Here is a 16419-nt window from a genome sequence, read left to right on the forward strand (position 1 = left end):
CATATAATAATAGCTATCAATCATCAATCGGGATGGCTCTTTTTGAGGCACTTTATGGAAGAAAATGTAGATCTCCTATTCATTGGGACGAGGTTGGTAAAAGAAGAGAAATTGGTCCGGATGTGATTGAAGACACTGCCCAGCTAGTAGTCAAAATTCGTGAGAGAATGAAGACTGCACAAAGCCGACAAAAGAGTTGTGGGGACAAGAGACGAAGAGACTTAGAGTTTGTAGTGGGAGATCATGTATTTTTGAAAATAGCACCTATGAAAGGTGTTATGCGATTTGGTAAGAAGGGCAAGCTTAGTCCAAGATTTATTGGTTCGTTTGAGATTTTGGAGAGGATTGGGACACTAGCTTATAGAGTGACATTGCCACCAATGCTTTCTGGAGTTCACAATGTGTTCCATATTTCGATGCTGCGGAAGTACATGTCGAATCCATCACATGTGTAAATTATGAACCTCTACAATTGACTCCAAATATGACATATGAAGAAAGATGTAATGCCCGAGATGTGAGTTGGTAATCAGCAATTATTAATGCATGATTTGATGTATTTATCGAAGGCCGAAGAAGCGATGTTGCGATTCGATTCTAGTTGCAAAATATATTGTTGGGACAGCAGAGACAGTGCACCCGCAGTTTAAAAGACAGTGCACCCGCAGTTTAAAAGACAGTGCTCCCGCGGTGGTTCTTCTGAAATTTGGAAGAGATACAGTATGCTCACGCACCGCACCTGCGGTCGAGTCTTCCGAATTGGTGGAAGTGATCCAGTACGCTCAACGCACCCGCGTTAAAGAACGAGCGCACCCGCGGTGAGACGTGCTAAATGGAAAATACGACACTTGCCCTTAGCCATGCAATATATATACATGAATTGTCTTCATTCCTTCATTCAGCTGCAGGGAACCGAGAGCAAGTTCAGAAAGCTTCAAGTTTCTTCATAGCTTAGAAATTAGCTTGTACAAAATCCAACCGCCCGATTTTCGATCCGAGTTTAGATTCTTGCTTCTCTCATCACCGGCTACGAAAGGATGTAAGTTTTATTCCGTTTCAGCATGTTTTGAACTTGATGTATGGGAGGAAGTATGATTTGAACTCTAAAATATGTTCTTGAGATTACGAAATACGTATATTCGAAACCGGGTCGAAGAAATGTTACTGTATATGATTATTACGATTTTTCAGCATGTGTTGAATTGAGAATATGCAGATTTTGAGGTTTTGATGTATAGATTGTGAGGATTATGAGTTAGTGTTATTGATTTCTGATGTTTGAGATGATCGGTATCGCGAGATTACGCCGTTATGCCGTCGAAGTGTACCGAGATTGAATATTGATACGTATATGTATTGGTTTGAGTTGAATGTTGATCTTGTATCTATTCAACATGTCATTTCAGATTGATCTTGACAAGCTTCGACATCAAAACCTCGACATCGACAAAGACTGAACAACGAAAGGTATAATTCAATGTTTGATTGGGGAGATATAACTCGAATCAGATCCGGTTTGAGTTTCCCACAAATCACATACTAGATTTCTATACCTTGTTATGTTGTGCTTTATATTGATTATATACATGCATTGAGATAGGAGAGTCATTGGTAGATATGCCAAGTTTCTAGACGTTCGGTGGTATCGAGGCATAGGAGAAGATAGACTCCGATTGTAGATATTCGATACAGACAGGGCCGAAGTCTAGGAATAAGACGTACCGCCACCACGATTGGGGGAGTAGGTGGGAGACTTGTTACGTCTTATTCACACCGGGATCCCTATATTTAGATATGAGTCGAGTTAAAGAGTAAGAGTCGAATTGTTTTATCTGTATTCACTAATGTGTCATAATTACTGAATTATGTGTTATGATTTTGTATGAAATTGCATGACATGCATGTATACATGTTTTATACTGGGATTTATTCTCACCGGAGTTTCCGGCTGTTGTTGTGCCTGTATGTGTGCATGACAACAGGTGAGACAATATCAGGGTTGAGACAAAGATGAGAGATCGAGATAGCGTGGTGATTACGGGCGTAGAAGATGGACTAGTAGTTTTTACATTTGATATGTAATGTGCTTCAAATACTAGTTTGTTTAAGAATGAAATGGAACAAGACATGTATTTATGTTGGTTGAAATAAAATAGAGTTATCATGTGTGTATGATTTATATACACTGGTTTATGTTAAAAGAATTTTTTTTTATGACCCACATTTTCTAGCAAATATCTAATTAATCCCAAAGACAATTGAGTTAGAGCCCGGGTCCCCACAACAGGTGGTATCAGAGCAGTAGGTTCTGTAGACTGGAATAGAAGTGAATGAGCGGGGTAGATCGAGTCGTCTTCCTTGCTTTTATTGTGCTAGCATGATTTATTGCTTTCCCTATTACATGTTGTATTGTTATCTGAGTTGATTACAGCATGTATTTGCAAAGACTGAATCAGAACTGATTCTGGATCAGAGGTATATGATCAGAGGAGGACTGAGACAGGTTGTATAGATTGTGTACTAATCCGTTTGATAATCAGATATGCCTCCTCGACGAGTACCGCAACCAGTAGCAGGTCGGGCACCAAAACAGGGCAGTACATCCAATGATCCGATGGATGTGACCGCTACACCGATGGAGATTTTGCTAAAGAGGTTTCAGTCGTTTCGACCACCAACACTGAAGGGCACAGAAAATTCAGTTGAGTGTGAAAGTTGGCTCGATGACATCGAGATGCTATTTGAGTCTCTTGACTACACTGACGAGCGACGAGTTAAACTTATTGGGCATCAACTGCAAGAAGTTGCAAAGAACTGGTGGCTTACCACGAAGAAAGCATTGGAGCATCGTGGCACAGAGATCACTTGGAAAGTTTTTAAAGCAGAGTTTTATCAACGCTTCTTTCCCGTGTCCTACCGAAAGGATAAAGGTGCTGAGTTTGCCAATTCGAAACAGGGACAGTTAAACATCGAAGAATATGTGGCAAAGTTTTCGACATTGCTTCAATTTGCTCCTCACGTGGCAGAAAATGACGAGGCCATTGCAGATCAGTTTATCAATGGCTTGAATCCTGATATCTTTACCTTGGTGAATACCTGTAGACCCAATAACTTTGCAGATGCCTTGAACCGTGCCAAGGGGGCAGAAGCTGGATTGCTTAGGCAACGAAGCACTTCCTATGTCGCTCCGACTCCTAGACCGCCACAATCCTCAATTCAACCCCCTCCCAGATTTTAGAGCGGTGGTAGTAGCAGCGGGAAGAAAGACCAATTGAAAGTGAAAGGCAAACAGTTCAAGAGATCAGGGAGCAGTTCGTCAAGCTCCAGTGGATCCAGACAGAGAGGTCCTGGCCAGAGTACAGAATATACAGGTGTGTATTGCAGTTCTTGTGGAGGCAGACATGCCACCGAGCAGTGTCAGGGTGTGATGGGTCGCTGCAATATCTGTAGACAACAGGGACACTTCGCCAGAGTCTGTCCACAGAAAGGGGTACAACAAGCTCAGAGTGTAGGAGCATCTGATTCAGTAACCCAGCCTGAGAGGCAAGCTTCATCTGTTCATTCCTTTCAGCCAACCCCTACACAGATCCAGCCCAGAGCCAGAGGTAGCCAGACAGTGAGCCAACCTCCCAGACAGCAGGCTCGAGTATTTGCACTGACAGAAGAGCAAGCCCAAGATGCACCAGACGATGTAATCGCAGGTAACTGTTTTCTTTGCGGTTATCCTGCTTATGTATTGATAGATACAGGTGCATCTTATACATTCATTTCTGAGCGCTTTGCATTGATGCATGCTTTACCTGTCGAGTCATTATCTGCTGTAATATCGATTTCTTCTCCTTTGGGGAGTGGTTTGATATCAGTGACATCGGTTAGACATTGCATGCTACAGTTCGAGGGTCATGATATTGATCTAGATTGCATTGTGCTTGGGTTACTGATTTTGATTGTATTGTTGGCATCGATATGTTAACCAAGTACAGAGCCACTGTAGATTGTTTCCAGAAGATTGTCAGATTCAGACCAGAGATGGCTGATGAGTGGAAATTCTACAGTAAGGGTTCCAGAGCTTGGATTCCCTTAGTATCTGTGTTGTCTATGAGCCGATTGTTGCAGAAAGGAGCAGAGGGGTTCCTTGTATATTCAGTAGATCTACTGAAATCGAGCCCAGCATTGGCAGATCTGCCAGTGGTATGCGAGTTTGCGGATGTATTCCCAGATGAGATCCCAGGGTTACCTCCAGTCCGAGAGGTAGATTTCAGTATTGATCTCCTACCAGGTACCGTTCCTATATCTCGAGCTCCCTATAGAATGGCACCTATTAAATTGAAAGAATTGAAAGAACAGCTCGAAGATTTATTGGCCAAGGGTTACATTAGACCGAGTGTATCTCCTTGGGGTACTCCGGTACTTTTTGTCCGGAAGAAAGACGGTTCAATGAGATTGTGTATTGATTATCGACAATTGAATAAGGCGACAGTAAAGAACAAATATCCCTTGCCTCGTATCGACGATTTATTTGATCAGTTGCAGGGATCCTTTGTCTATTCCAAGATCGATCTGAGATCTGGATATCACCAGCTGAGAGTTCGAGATGTTGATATACCGAAGACAGCATTCCGAACCAGGTATGGACATTATGAGTTTATCGTCATGCCTTTCGGTTTAACGAATGCTCCAGCGGTGTTTATGGGACTGATGAATCGTGTTTTTCAGAAATATCTGGATGAGTTTGTGATTATTTTTATTGATGATATTATTGTTTATTCCAAGAATATGATTGAGCATGCCGGACATTTAAGAACTGTGTTGCAAACCTTGAGAAATGAGAAATTATATGCTAAACTGTCAAAGTGTGAGTTCTGGCTGAGACAGGTTGTCTTTTTGGGGCATATCATATCTGGGGACGGTATTTCTGTCGATCCAAGTAAAGTTGAAACTGTGATTAGTTGGCCTAGACCGACATCAGTACCAGAAATACGCAGTTTCATGGGTTTGGCAGGGTACTATCGACGATTTATTAAAGATTTTTCCAGTATTGCGAAGCCGATTACCCAGTTAACACAGAAAAATGCGCCATTTGTATGGTCTGAAGCCTGTGAGTCTAGCTTCTTGGAGTTAAAGAAACGATTGACCAGTGCTCCTGTATTGACTATCCCTTCAGGTACTAGTGATTTCGTTGTATATTGTGATGCATCTCACAGAGGGCTAGGATGTATTCTTATGCAGCGAGGACATGTGATTGCATATGCCTCGAGACAGTTGAAGCCACACGAGACTCGTTATCCAATTCATGATCTTGAATTGGCAGCCATTGTATTTGCACTGAAGATATGGCGACACTATCTCTACGGCGAAAAGTTTGAAATTTATTCTGATCACAAGAGCTTGAAATACCTGTTTTCACAGTCAGAGTTGAATATGAGACAGCGTAGATGGCTCGATTTGTTGAAGGATTTCGATTGTGAGATCAAGTACTATCCAGGGAAGTCTAATGCAGCAGCGGATGCCTTGAGTCGAAAGGTATGTTCTTTATCCTTATCGACAATAGGTGTTTCAAATTTGATTGAAGATTGCTGTTTGTCTGGGTTAGCATTTGATACAGATAGTAGACCATTGAGAATTGCTACGATTCAAGTGGAACCAGATTTGATTGTTCGCATTAAAGAAGCACAGAAAAATGATCAGAATGTTCAGAAGTCGATTGAGATGGTCAGAACCGAACATCAGTCAGAGCATCTCGTACATGATCATGTTTTGTATGTGAATAACCGTCTTGTAGTGCCAGATATTTCAGATTTGAGACAACAGATTTTATCATAAGCGCACTGTAGTCGGTTTAGTATTCATCCTGGTGGCAGAAAGATGTACAACGATCTAAAGATACAGTTTTGGTGGAAAAAGATGAAATCAGACATTGCAGAGTTTGTATCTAAGTGCCTGAATTGCCAACAGGTGAAGGCCGAGAGGAAGAAGCCCGGAGGGTTACTTCAGAGTCTATCTATCCCTGAATGGAAATGGGATCACATTTCAATGGATTTTGTTACGAAGTTACCCCGATCATCCCGGGGTTGCGATGCGATTTGGGTCGTGATTGACAGATTGACCAAATCAGCATGCTTTATTCCGTACCGAATGACGTATCGACATGATCAGATGGCAGAAATATATGTCAGAGAGGTGGTCAGATTGCATGGTGTGCCGAAATCTATTGTATCAGATCGTGATCCCCGATTCACTTCACATTTCTGGCACAGCTTGCAGCAGGCTCTAGGTACGACATTACACCTGAGTACTACATATCATCCTCAGACTGACGGACAGTCAGAGCGGACTATTCAGACATTGGAGGATATGCTGAGAGTTGTAGTGCTAGATTTTGCCACTAGTTGGCAAGATTCACTACCTCTTTGTGAATTTTCGTACAACAACAGCTATCAGACGAGCATTGAGATTGCACCGTTTGAAGCATTATATGGCAAGAAGTGCAGATCTCCGCTGTATTGGGATGACATCTCAGAGGTACCAGAACTGGGGCCTGATATGATTCGTGAGATGACAGAGAAAGTAAAATTGATCCAGAAAAGAATGAAGACAGCGCAGGATAGGCAAGCCAAGTATGCGAATGTACGTCGTAGACCGTTAGTATTTGAACAAGGAGACAGAGTGTTTTTGAAGATTTCTCCATTCAAAGGCGTTGTCAGATTTGGCAAACGTGGCAAGTTGTCTCCTAGATACATCGGTCCATACGAGATTCTTGAAAAGATTGGCGATCGTGCTTATCGACTCGCCATTCCTCCTTCTCTATCGGGGATACATGATGTCTTTCATGTATCGATGCTGCGTAGATATATGCCTGATGTTTCTCATGTCATTCAGCCTGATGAAGCCGAGCTTGACGACACACTGAGTTATATTGAACATCCAATTCAGATTCTGGATCGGAAAGAAAAACAGCTCAGAACGAAGATCATTCCGCTAGTAAAAGTCCAGTGGAGTCGTCATGGCACTGAAGAAACAACTTGGGAGACAGAATCAGAGATGAGGCAGAGATATCCAGAGTTATTTCCATGATGTGAGTATTTATTCCGTTTTTAATTATATTGCTTCTTTTACACGCTTTGATTGATTGCTTGCGAGCTCGAGGACGAACTCATATCTAAGAGGGGGAGAAATGTAATGCCCGAGATGTGAGTTGGTAATCAGCAATTATTAATGCATGATTTGATGTATTTATCGAAGGCCGAAGAAGCGATGTTGCGATTCGATTCTAGTTGCAAAATATATTGTAGGGACAGCAGAGACAGTGCACCCGCAGTTTAAAAGACAGTGCTCCCGCGGTGGTTCTTCTGAAATTTGGAAGAGATACAGTATGCTCACCGCACCCGCACCATAAAATCTACCGCACCCGCGGTGTTGGTACAGTAGAGGCACCGCACCTGCGATCGAGTCTTCCGAATTGGTGGAAGTAATCCGGTACGCTCAACGCACCCGCGGTAAAGAACGAGCGCACCCGCGGTGAGACGTGCTAAATGGAAAATACGACACTTGCCCTTAGCCATGCAATATATATACATGAATTGTCTTAATTCCTTCATTCAGCAGCAGGGAACCGAGAGCAAGTTCAGAAAGCTTCAAGTTTCTTCATAGCTTAGAAATTAGCTTGTACAAAATCCAACCGCCCGATTTTCGATCCGAGTTTAGATTCTTGCTTCTCTCATCACCGACTACGAAAGGATGTAAGTTTTATTCCGTTTCAGCATGTTTTGAACTTGATGTATGGGAGGAAGTATGATTTGAACTCTAAATATGTTCTTGAGATTACGAAATACGTATATTCGAAACCGGGTCGAAGAAATGTTACTGTATATGATTATTACGATTTTTCAGCCATGTGTTGAATTGAGAATATGCAAATTTTGAGGTTTTGATGTATAGATTGTGAGGATTATGAGTTAGTGTTATTGATTTCTGATGTTTGAAATGACCGGTATCGCGAGATTACGCTGTTATGCCGTCGAAGTGTACCGAGATTGAATATTGATACGTATATGTATTGGTTTGAGTTGAATGTTGATCTTGTATCTATTCAACATGTCATTTCAGATTGATCTTGACAAGCTTCGACATCAAAACCTCGACATCGACAAAGACTGAACAACGAAAGGTATAATTCAATGTTTGATTGGGGAGATATAACTCGAATCAGATCCGGTTTGAGTTTCCCATAAATCACATACTAGATTTCTATACCTTGTTATGTTGTGCTTTATATTGATTATATACAAGCATTGAGATAGGAGAGTCATTGGTAGATATGCCAAGTTTCTAGACGTTCGGTGGTATCGAGGCATAGAAGAAGATAGACTCCGATTGTAGATATTCGATACAGACAGGGCCGAAGTCTAGGAATAAGACGTACCGCCACCACGATTGGGGGAGTAGGTGGGAGACTTGTTACGTCTTATTCACACCGTGATCCCTAGATTTAGATATGAGTCGAGTTAAAGAGTAAGAATCGAATTGTTTTATCTGTATTCACTAATGTGTCATAATTACTGAATTATGTGTTATGATTTTGTATGAAATTGCATGACATGCATGTATACATTTTTTATACTGGGATTTATTCTCACCGGAGTTTTCGGCTGTTGTTGTGTCTGTATGTGTGCATGACAACAGGTGAGACAGGATCAGGGTCGAGACAAAGATGAGAGACCGAGATAGCGTGGTGATTACGGGCGTAGAAGATGGACTAGTAGTTTTTACATTTGATATGTAATGTGCTTCAAATACTAGTTTGTTTAAGAATGAAATGGAACAAGACATGTATTTATGTTGGTTGAAATAAAATAGAGTTATCATGTGTGTTTGATTTATATACACTGGTTTATGTTGTTAAAAGAATTTTTTTTTATGACCCACATTTTCTAGCAAATATCCAATTAATCCCAAAGACAATTGAGTTAGAGCCCGGGTCCCCACAAAAGACCTGTTCAAATCTTGGAAAGGCAAGAAAGGAGACTGCGAAACAAAGTCATTCCAATGGTCAAGGTCAAGTGGTTGAATCACTCGGAAGAGGAAGCTACTTGAGAAACTGAGAGGGACTTGAAGAGTCGCTCTAATTTCAAGGACGAAATTTTATTTAAGGGGGGAGGAATTGTAAGGTCCAAAATTAAAAAGACGTAATTCAACTGCATGCAAATCTAGGAAATATGAAAAATGAGTAATTAATTGAATTTAATTACTAAATTGATTATGTGACATGTTTACTTGATGTTTTAGTAGTTTTCTACTTACATGCATTAAAATGAATTCTTAAGGGTTATTCAAGTTGCGATCGAGAAACGGAGACCGAGGGCTGAAAAACGTAAAATGTTTTTATTAAACAACTAATTTTAATTATTTAAAATATGAGTGATGTTTTTTCATATTTTTGAAAATAAGAAGTTTTGAGGTGATTTTATACACCGGGACATAATTTTTATCGGTATTGGTTTTTCAACAAAAATAAGAAATTACGCGCAACCCGGCTAATAAATTCACAAACATGCTTATACAAAACTATTTTTAATATTTTAATTAAGCACTAATGGGCCTAATTTGAATGCTTAATAGGCCTAAGCCTTGTTAGTAAAATAATTAAGTATATAATATGTTAAATCACCCCAAACCCTCCCATAAACACACGCCACATCCTTGTGCAATCCAAACTCCTTCCACTCAAATTCACACGGCACACACATCATATTTTCAAGGGAAATTCGAGAGTTGCTAAGGATTTCAAGCCAAGGTCCCGTCGTCATCGTTCTTCGCAATCGTCAACGTTTATTCGTGCGTTAAATACGCAAAGGCATGCATATTTCTTTCCTTCAAAACATCATCACACCATAATATGTTTTTATGCATGAAAAGTATGGAAAAACAAGTATCACTTGAATTATTTTCGGTTTTTGGTATATGTCAAACTTTTGGATTGTGTTTTCCTTCAAAAAACCATGTTTTTGCGTTGTTTAAGGGCTGCCATGATGTAGGAATTGATCAAGCTTGTTTTCACATGAGTTTAGAGCCATAAGAAAGCATTAGAACCGCTGCACTAAACCGAACACGAGTTGGAACCACTTTCTGCACTAGGAGAACATGGGGGCTTGGTTTGGTCTTGGCTTGGGGCCAGGGCCGTGGGGCAGTCCATGGTAGGGTCCTAGCCATGCTAGGACTCGAGTTAAGTGGGCTGAGAGGAGTCCTAGCCAACAAAGACTCCTACCCAAGAGTCATCAAGCGCGCGCAGGGCTGTGCAGGCTTGCAGGGGATATGTGGCTCGGCCTGGGGGTGAAGTAATTGTGACTATATGATGCTATGATGGTATGATTGGGAATAACGTAAGGTGAAGTAATTGTGACTATATGATGCTATGTATGATGGCATTTCTTTGGATTTTCAAGTATTAGTTGGTTGATTTATTTTTAAATGGTGTCAAATTATTTTTCATAATTTGTTTAAGTGTTGGGCCGAATTATGAGAGAAAAAACAATTCTTGTATTTTTTAAGCAAAACGAATAAACAGACGTTTCAATATCAATACCTCTCAACTAAAACAAGTACCCATCAATTTGAATTTGGCATTGCCCCACATCTACCTCCAACTCTCTGCACACCCCCTGACACGATACGTGAAACCCATCCCCAAGACACACCCCAAAAAACACGCTCTCGTCAATTACGAGCCCCAACTCCGCTATTAATTTTTTGAAAGAAGTTGTGGCTTGCACCACTGGCCACAATTGCTACTACCTCACGACCAGCCACATTCGCCCTCATCTTCAAGGTTTGTGGATGATTTATGCCATTAACAAAATATAACGGTAGCTCTAGAGTATTGTATTCAGCGTTGGGTTCCACCGTCTCTTCTGCTTCCCAAACCCTCTCTTCCATTTTTTCCTTTATCTCGAGTTGCTACCACTCACCGTCTTCTCCTTCCTCTTCCGCTAAAATGGTCACTCTTAGACTTTTGTTGGCACATCGGTACATCGGGTTGTAAGGTTCCCCACATTTAGAACACAAACCCTTCTCTCGCTTGTGTAAGAACTCCTGATGAAACACAATCTTGCCATCTCGATTTTTTTGATATGGCATCCACGTCGTCCCTCTACCTCGATCTCCTCCATATCATCCTCCTGAGTCACCCCGAGACCCACCACCGTAAGATTGCGGTGTAAGTGGATTTCGTATCCATTGCTCTTCTGGACTCACTGTCCTTGCACTGATATTGGACTATGGGTAATTTTTGTTACGGTCCCTATCATGCAGTTGGGCATGATTGGCCCAGCCCACATTAGTTACCGATTTTTGTTCATACACCAGGCCCGATCCCAATTTATTTTCTCGCCGATCCACTGTCGTCCCATACAATTCCCTCTCCAGCCCCCTTGCCAACAACATCGCCCGATCCACTGTTCGGGGCGCGTCCACAATCATCTTCCGCCGTATCTCCTCCCTCAACCTGCTCATGAAGTAGCCCAAGCATTGATCCTCATGGACATCACCAATCTGTGCGACCAACATCTCAAAACGATCGATGTAAGCGTTTATCGATTGTTGGCCTTGGTTTAGCGATGCCATTAGCTCGAAAGGATTGGCATCATGTACACAGTATCGCTTGATCAGTTCATCCGCAAATCTGTTCCAATTCATGTTTGGGATCCTCACCTTCATCCATCGGAAGCAATGCACGGTAGTACGATGCATACAAATGTAAGCCGATTTGAGCCAACATTCCAAAAGCGTATCATGGACTTCAAAGTACTGATCCATCCTCCCCAGCCATCCCAAAGGATCCTCACCTTCAAACCCAGAGAATTCAATTTTTTTTAATGTTATTCTCACTTCCACGGAAAATTCTTCTCACCTAACTGGCACGCTACGCTCTCATCTCTCCCATGCATCTCGCTTTCTACACCATGCTGGCCTCCACTTTCGTTGCTAATAACAGCCACTCCCCCTTGTCCCCTGATCAAATTTTCCATCATTTCTCTCAAACTCAGTAAACCCTCTACAGCTTTATCGATCATATCCAATCTACCCTGCACCTGTGACATGTCGTCTTGCACCCCCCATCAACGGCTTTTCCATGCTCTCCATCTAGGCTTCTGAACGAGTGCTGGCCATTGTATTCCGCCGCTCCCTCGAATCCGGCAGGTCGGACCTATGTTATGATCCTCCAGAATGCAACTAGGATTAAGATATTTGGATTTCCAACAAATAAAAGAAAATATACTATTTTATTCCACTGAGATAACAATCCAAAGTTCATTCAGCTACAATCACTCTCCCACACTAGCAGATTGCCAATGACTCACTCAACAGAAAGTATAACTAAATACCTCTCTCTACCCAACCTCCCTCTCATTTTATATTTCTCTTTCACGTGTTTTCCCACTCCTCCTAACATACACGTTTACAATCTTGGGTTGGGGCTTGTCCATCTCTTCATCTATTGGGTCTGATAATTTTGTAGTAACTGGGCTCAATAAGTCTCGGAGCCAAAACATGCTGGCAGATCAGAGACTACAAACTCAGGAGCCTCTAGACTGAGCATGAGATTCTTGACTTGATCCTTGATATCCGAGCATATTGCATTTCACATGCATCATATTGGTTTGTATACTTGTACATTCCCAAATTAGGGGATTGTCTCTCACGTCCTTGTTTTCATCTTGGACACCCATTCCACGGGGTTTGTCTTAGGTTGGATGGTTCGGCCGGCTAGGGTAGTGGCTAGCGCAGTTGGGTTTTCAGTGGTGATCTAGTTGAGGTTTTATTTGTTTTCTCATATTCTCGTGCAAGAATATGAATTCGATATTGTTGTATTAACGATTAAGACTGAGATTTTTGTTTTGTTTTTGTTTGGGTTGTAAAATAACTAAGTTATTTGGGTTTTTCCTTTTTAATTGTTGTTATCATGTTTTAATCATGCAAGCTTATTCGTTTGTTTAGTAGTGGCTACGGGTAAAGGCGCTACATCAGAACATGTCCAATATGAAACGACCAATATAAAACCGAATAAGAACTTTATTGAATTCAATGCATGATGTGAAGATGCAACATTAGATGAACATTTAAGGAATATCGGAAGCCAATAATGGTAACTATGCTCGAATATAACACAGTGATGTATGATGTGGGGCTGCTCGGTTTAGTTTCTACCTCCCCATCTGATCACTCCCAGATACCACGAGCTTTGACATTTGGACTAAGACATACTGTGGGCTGAAATATGACATACTCTTGGCTTTCGGCCAATGTTAACATCACAAGCCAGTCACAGTCCCACGCCATTCAAAACTCGTCCAAATCCAAATAAACATAATATGGCTCAACAAAAATCAAGGTTCGATGCCTACAATGTGAAATGAATCAATGTAATAATATAAAAATTGTGTATTTACAAAACATGATTTATTTTATGCACCGATATAACAATGAACGAAACAAATATATTTTAATTTAAAACATGTTCATCACGTAGGAATAATGAAAATATATAACATTCAACACAAAATACATGTCATATGTTATCCGGTGATAACATACCTGATTTTATGGTTTGACGACTCGAATGAAACAAGCACAATGTTCACAGTCACTTCAATACAGTTACACAAACGAATCTTCATCAACTAGTAGTTACGTCAGCTGACGAGAAATAACAGCACTATAAAAAACCTTTATTATTTATTTGAGATAAGGTTCAATCTCTGAAATATCCCAGTCCATTTAATACTCCCATCAGAATGCATGCTGTTACAATCATTAGAGCTAGATTACATCATTGGAACTGTGAATAACTAAGAACAAGGGACATTTCAATGATAATTACCTATTCATTTTAGTATTTTAGGTTCCAAATGAAAATCCAGTCATGTACTATTTTAAAGATTATAGTATCTACCACAGGAGTGTTTGAAACTGTATTCACAATGTTCACGATTGAACTAAGAAAACCAGAGATTATGTACATCTAATGGTAACCATCACCCCAAGAGATAATAATCTATAGTTGGTTTTGCAGATTCAACCATTTAAAATAATAAGGTCTGCAATACAACCAACAATATTGCACAATTGCTACATGAACTTAAAGAAACATTTACAGTTAATTTAAGAAGTCACTCGAGTTTTAGAGTTTGACATTAGGTAGAAATTATGAGGAATGAGGCCTTCTTCTATCTTTATTTATCTCCGTATATTACATCAACTAGAGTTATTAGGAGCATCTCAAATTTTCCTTCAGAAGTTAAAATTCGGATTATGATTCACTGATTATGTCAAAATATGTAATACTCTAGCAATGTTATACACTAATTTGATGCTTTGCTGGAGTAGCAAAATTTGCACAATTTATGCTATCTATTCTCTTACGAATCCTGTTTTTGTAAGATTTCGTTAACCGAAATTGCACATAATGACTCAAGGTTTCCAATACCAATCTGGAATATCATCCAAAACATTGAATGAATTTGAACATAGGAATTCTTAAGTTATTCCAGAAATTTTCAGGTCGATTCTACACGCACTATAACACAAAACGCAACCATCATCACTTGCAGAATTGAAGATCCTAGATCGAAATGTGTTGTGTGCCAATTTGTAGCAAGGTGTATCTATTCATTTCTTGGTGAAAATTAAGACAAAGCACAATCTTACCAGTTACAAAATCATATTCACAGATACAAAGAATTTGAGCCAAGGAACCAAGAGAATTTTACAACAAAAGAAAGCTGCCAACTCAAGGGGCACATATTTGCATCTGTTTCATGAATCAAACACCATTCCGGCAGCGAAATCTTGGAAGAAACACTACTAGGCAGCAAGTATCTCGACTGAGATATTCATAAAAGTCCTTCATCAAGTGATGGTTATTTACAGTAGGAACTTTCTCATAAAATTCTCAAAAGTATCTCAACTGGGTTGTTCTCTAATCCTCAAGTACAAAAATTACAGAATAAATTTGTTTAAAATTCTGAAAAGCTGCCCCCGGAACAGACCAACACAGAGATTTGTACTTACATAACCACGCTCAATTTCAATAAATTTGTATATTCGAATTTCCCATCGAAATTTGGAAGAAATTAGAAGAAATCTGGGAAACATACATTAATTGACACCGAATTTCGTCGGCAGTCGAGGATTTTTCCGGATTGAGACTTTGAGTTGCCTGCCGTGTTTTTTCCTCTGCTCTAGAAAGCAGAAAGGAACAGGATAATCAGCATGTTTTCCATTTTTAATCTAATTTGAATATATTGTTATTTATCCATTTAAATTATGGGTAAATTTGTGAAAATTTCTTGGCCAATCTTTGAATTAAGATTTATTGTGTGATCATAATTTTTTGATAATCATAATGTTATAATTTTAGTTTTAACTCTCTACAAACTCAAATTTATATTTTTGTCTTTAATTATTAAAATAAATGTATAATTTCCCCACCTAAATAATTGTATCTTCTCCATCTACCAAATTATTACTTATTATAGGGTTTCAAATTCTTGATTTTGCTTTTTGAATACTTCAAATGTATAAGGAAATAATATATTTTCGAGTAATCACCACAAAGTCAGTCATTACTGGTCTTTTCATTTAAAATACATTATGATGACTTATTCATGACATTTTTTAAATAAAGAACATAATTCATCACTCATCATTAAATAAAATTAAATATTTATTTTGACCTGCAAATTACATAATTTGAAGTTTTAGATGCTTGATTTAGTTCTTTGAATACTCCAAATGTGAAGATACTGGATTTTCGAGCGATCACCATAAATTCAGTTATTGTTAGTCTTTTCATTGAAAATGCGTTAAGATGACTTATTAATGTCATCTAATTCTTGAAAAAAACACAGTTTTTCACTAATATGAAATTAAAAATGTACTTATTTTGACTCGTTACCATGCATATATTTGTTCTAAACTCTTGCTTTTTGGTTCCAAAAATATGTTTCTAAGTGTTAGAAGGGGCTGTCATGATTAGGACATTATCAAGGATGATTTTACACGAAATATAGAGTCTTAAAACTCAACCAAAAACGTTGCATAACAGGAAGAACAAACCTGGAATCACCTTGTTGTCATGGTGTGGTAGAGTTCGGTTTATGGGGAGTAAAGACTGGGTTTGGGTTCGGTTGGGATGTTGCGCAGGGTTCAGCAACTGGGCAGGAAGAGATGGCTTGCCCTGGGGTCCTAAGAAGGTGCCTGAGGGGCTGGTCCAAGGGCTGGCTCGTTGGTTATGTGGGGGCCCGTGCTCCTGATTAACGTTTAATGACCAAACAACCAGGATTCGTTAGTGTAAACAGCGAAAGCGATTAAAAATTTTCCTTTTGGGCCAATAGAAATTTCGGCATGACCTCCCCGTAAGTA

General features: G+C 39.8%; 1 protein-coding gene across 6 annotated transcripts in view; it reads right to left on the bottom strand.

Annotated features, from left to right (window-relative positions):
- The window catches only part of LOC142520840 (uncharacterized), a 35360-nt gene extending 20085 nt beyond the window's left edge, over window positions 1–15275 (bottom strand). For 2 of the 6 annotated variants that reach the window (XM_075623994.1, XM_075623992.1), the window contains exons 1-2: window positions 15153–15275; window positions 13591–13797 (exon numbers count right to left, since the gene is read on the bottom strand). In XM_075623994.1, the coding sequence (XP_075480109.1) occupies window positions 13591–13673 (83 nt within the window). In that variant the 5' untranslated portion in view covers window positions 13674–13797; window positions 15153–15275. Of the gene's footprint in view, window positions 1–13203; window positions 13397–13590; window positions 13798–15152 lie in introns of those variants that run through there. The other 4 variants (XM_075623993.1, XM_075623997.1, XM_075623995.1 and 1 more) reach the window with 4 other exon arrangements.
- Between the last annotated feature and the right edge of the window lie 1144 nt (window positions 15276–16419).

This window comes from Primulina tabacum, chromosome 12 (assembly GCF_025594145.1).
Source record: "Primulina tabacum isolate GXHZ01 chromosome 12, ASM2559414v2, whole genome shotgun sequence".
In the NCBI taxonomy this organism is placed as follows: Eukaryota; Viridiplantae; Streptophyta; class Magnoliopsida; order Lamiales; family Gesneriaceae; genus Primulina; species Primulina tabacum.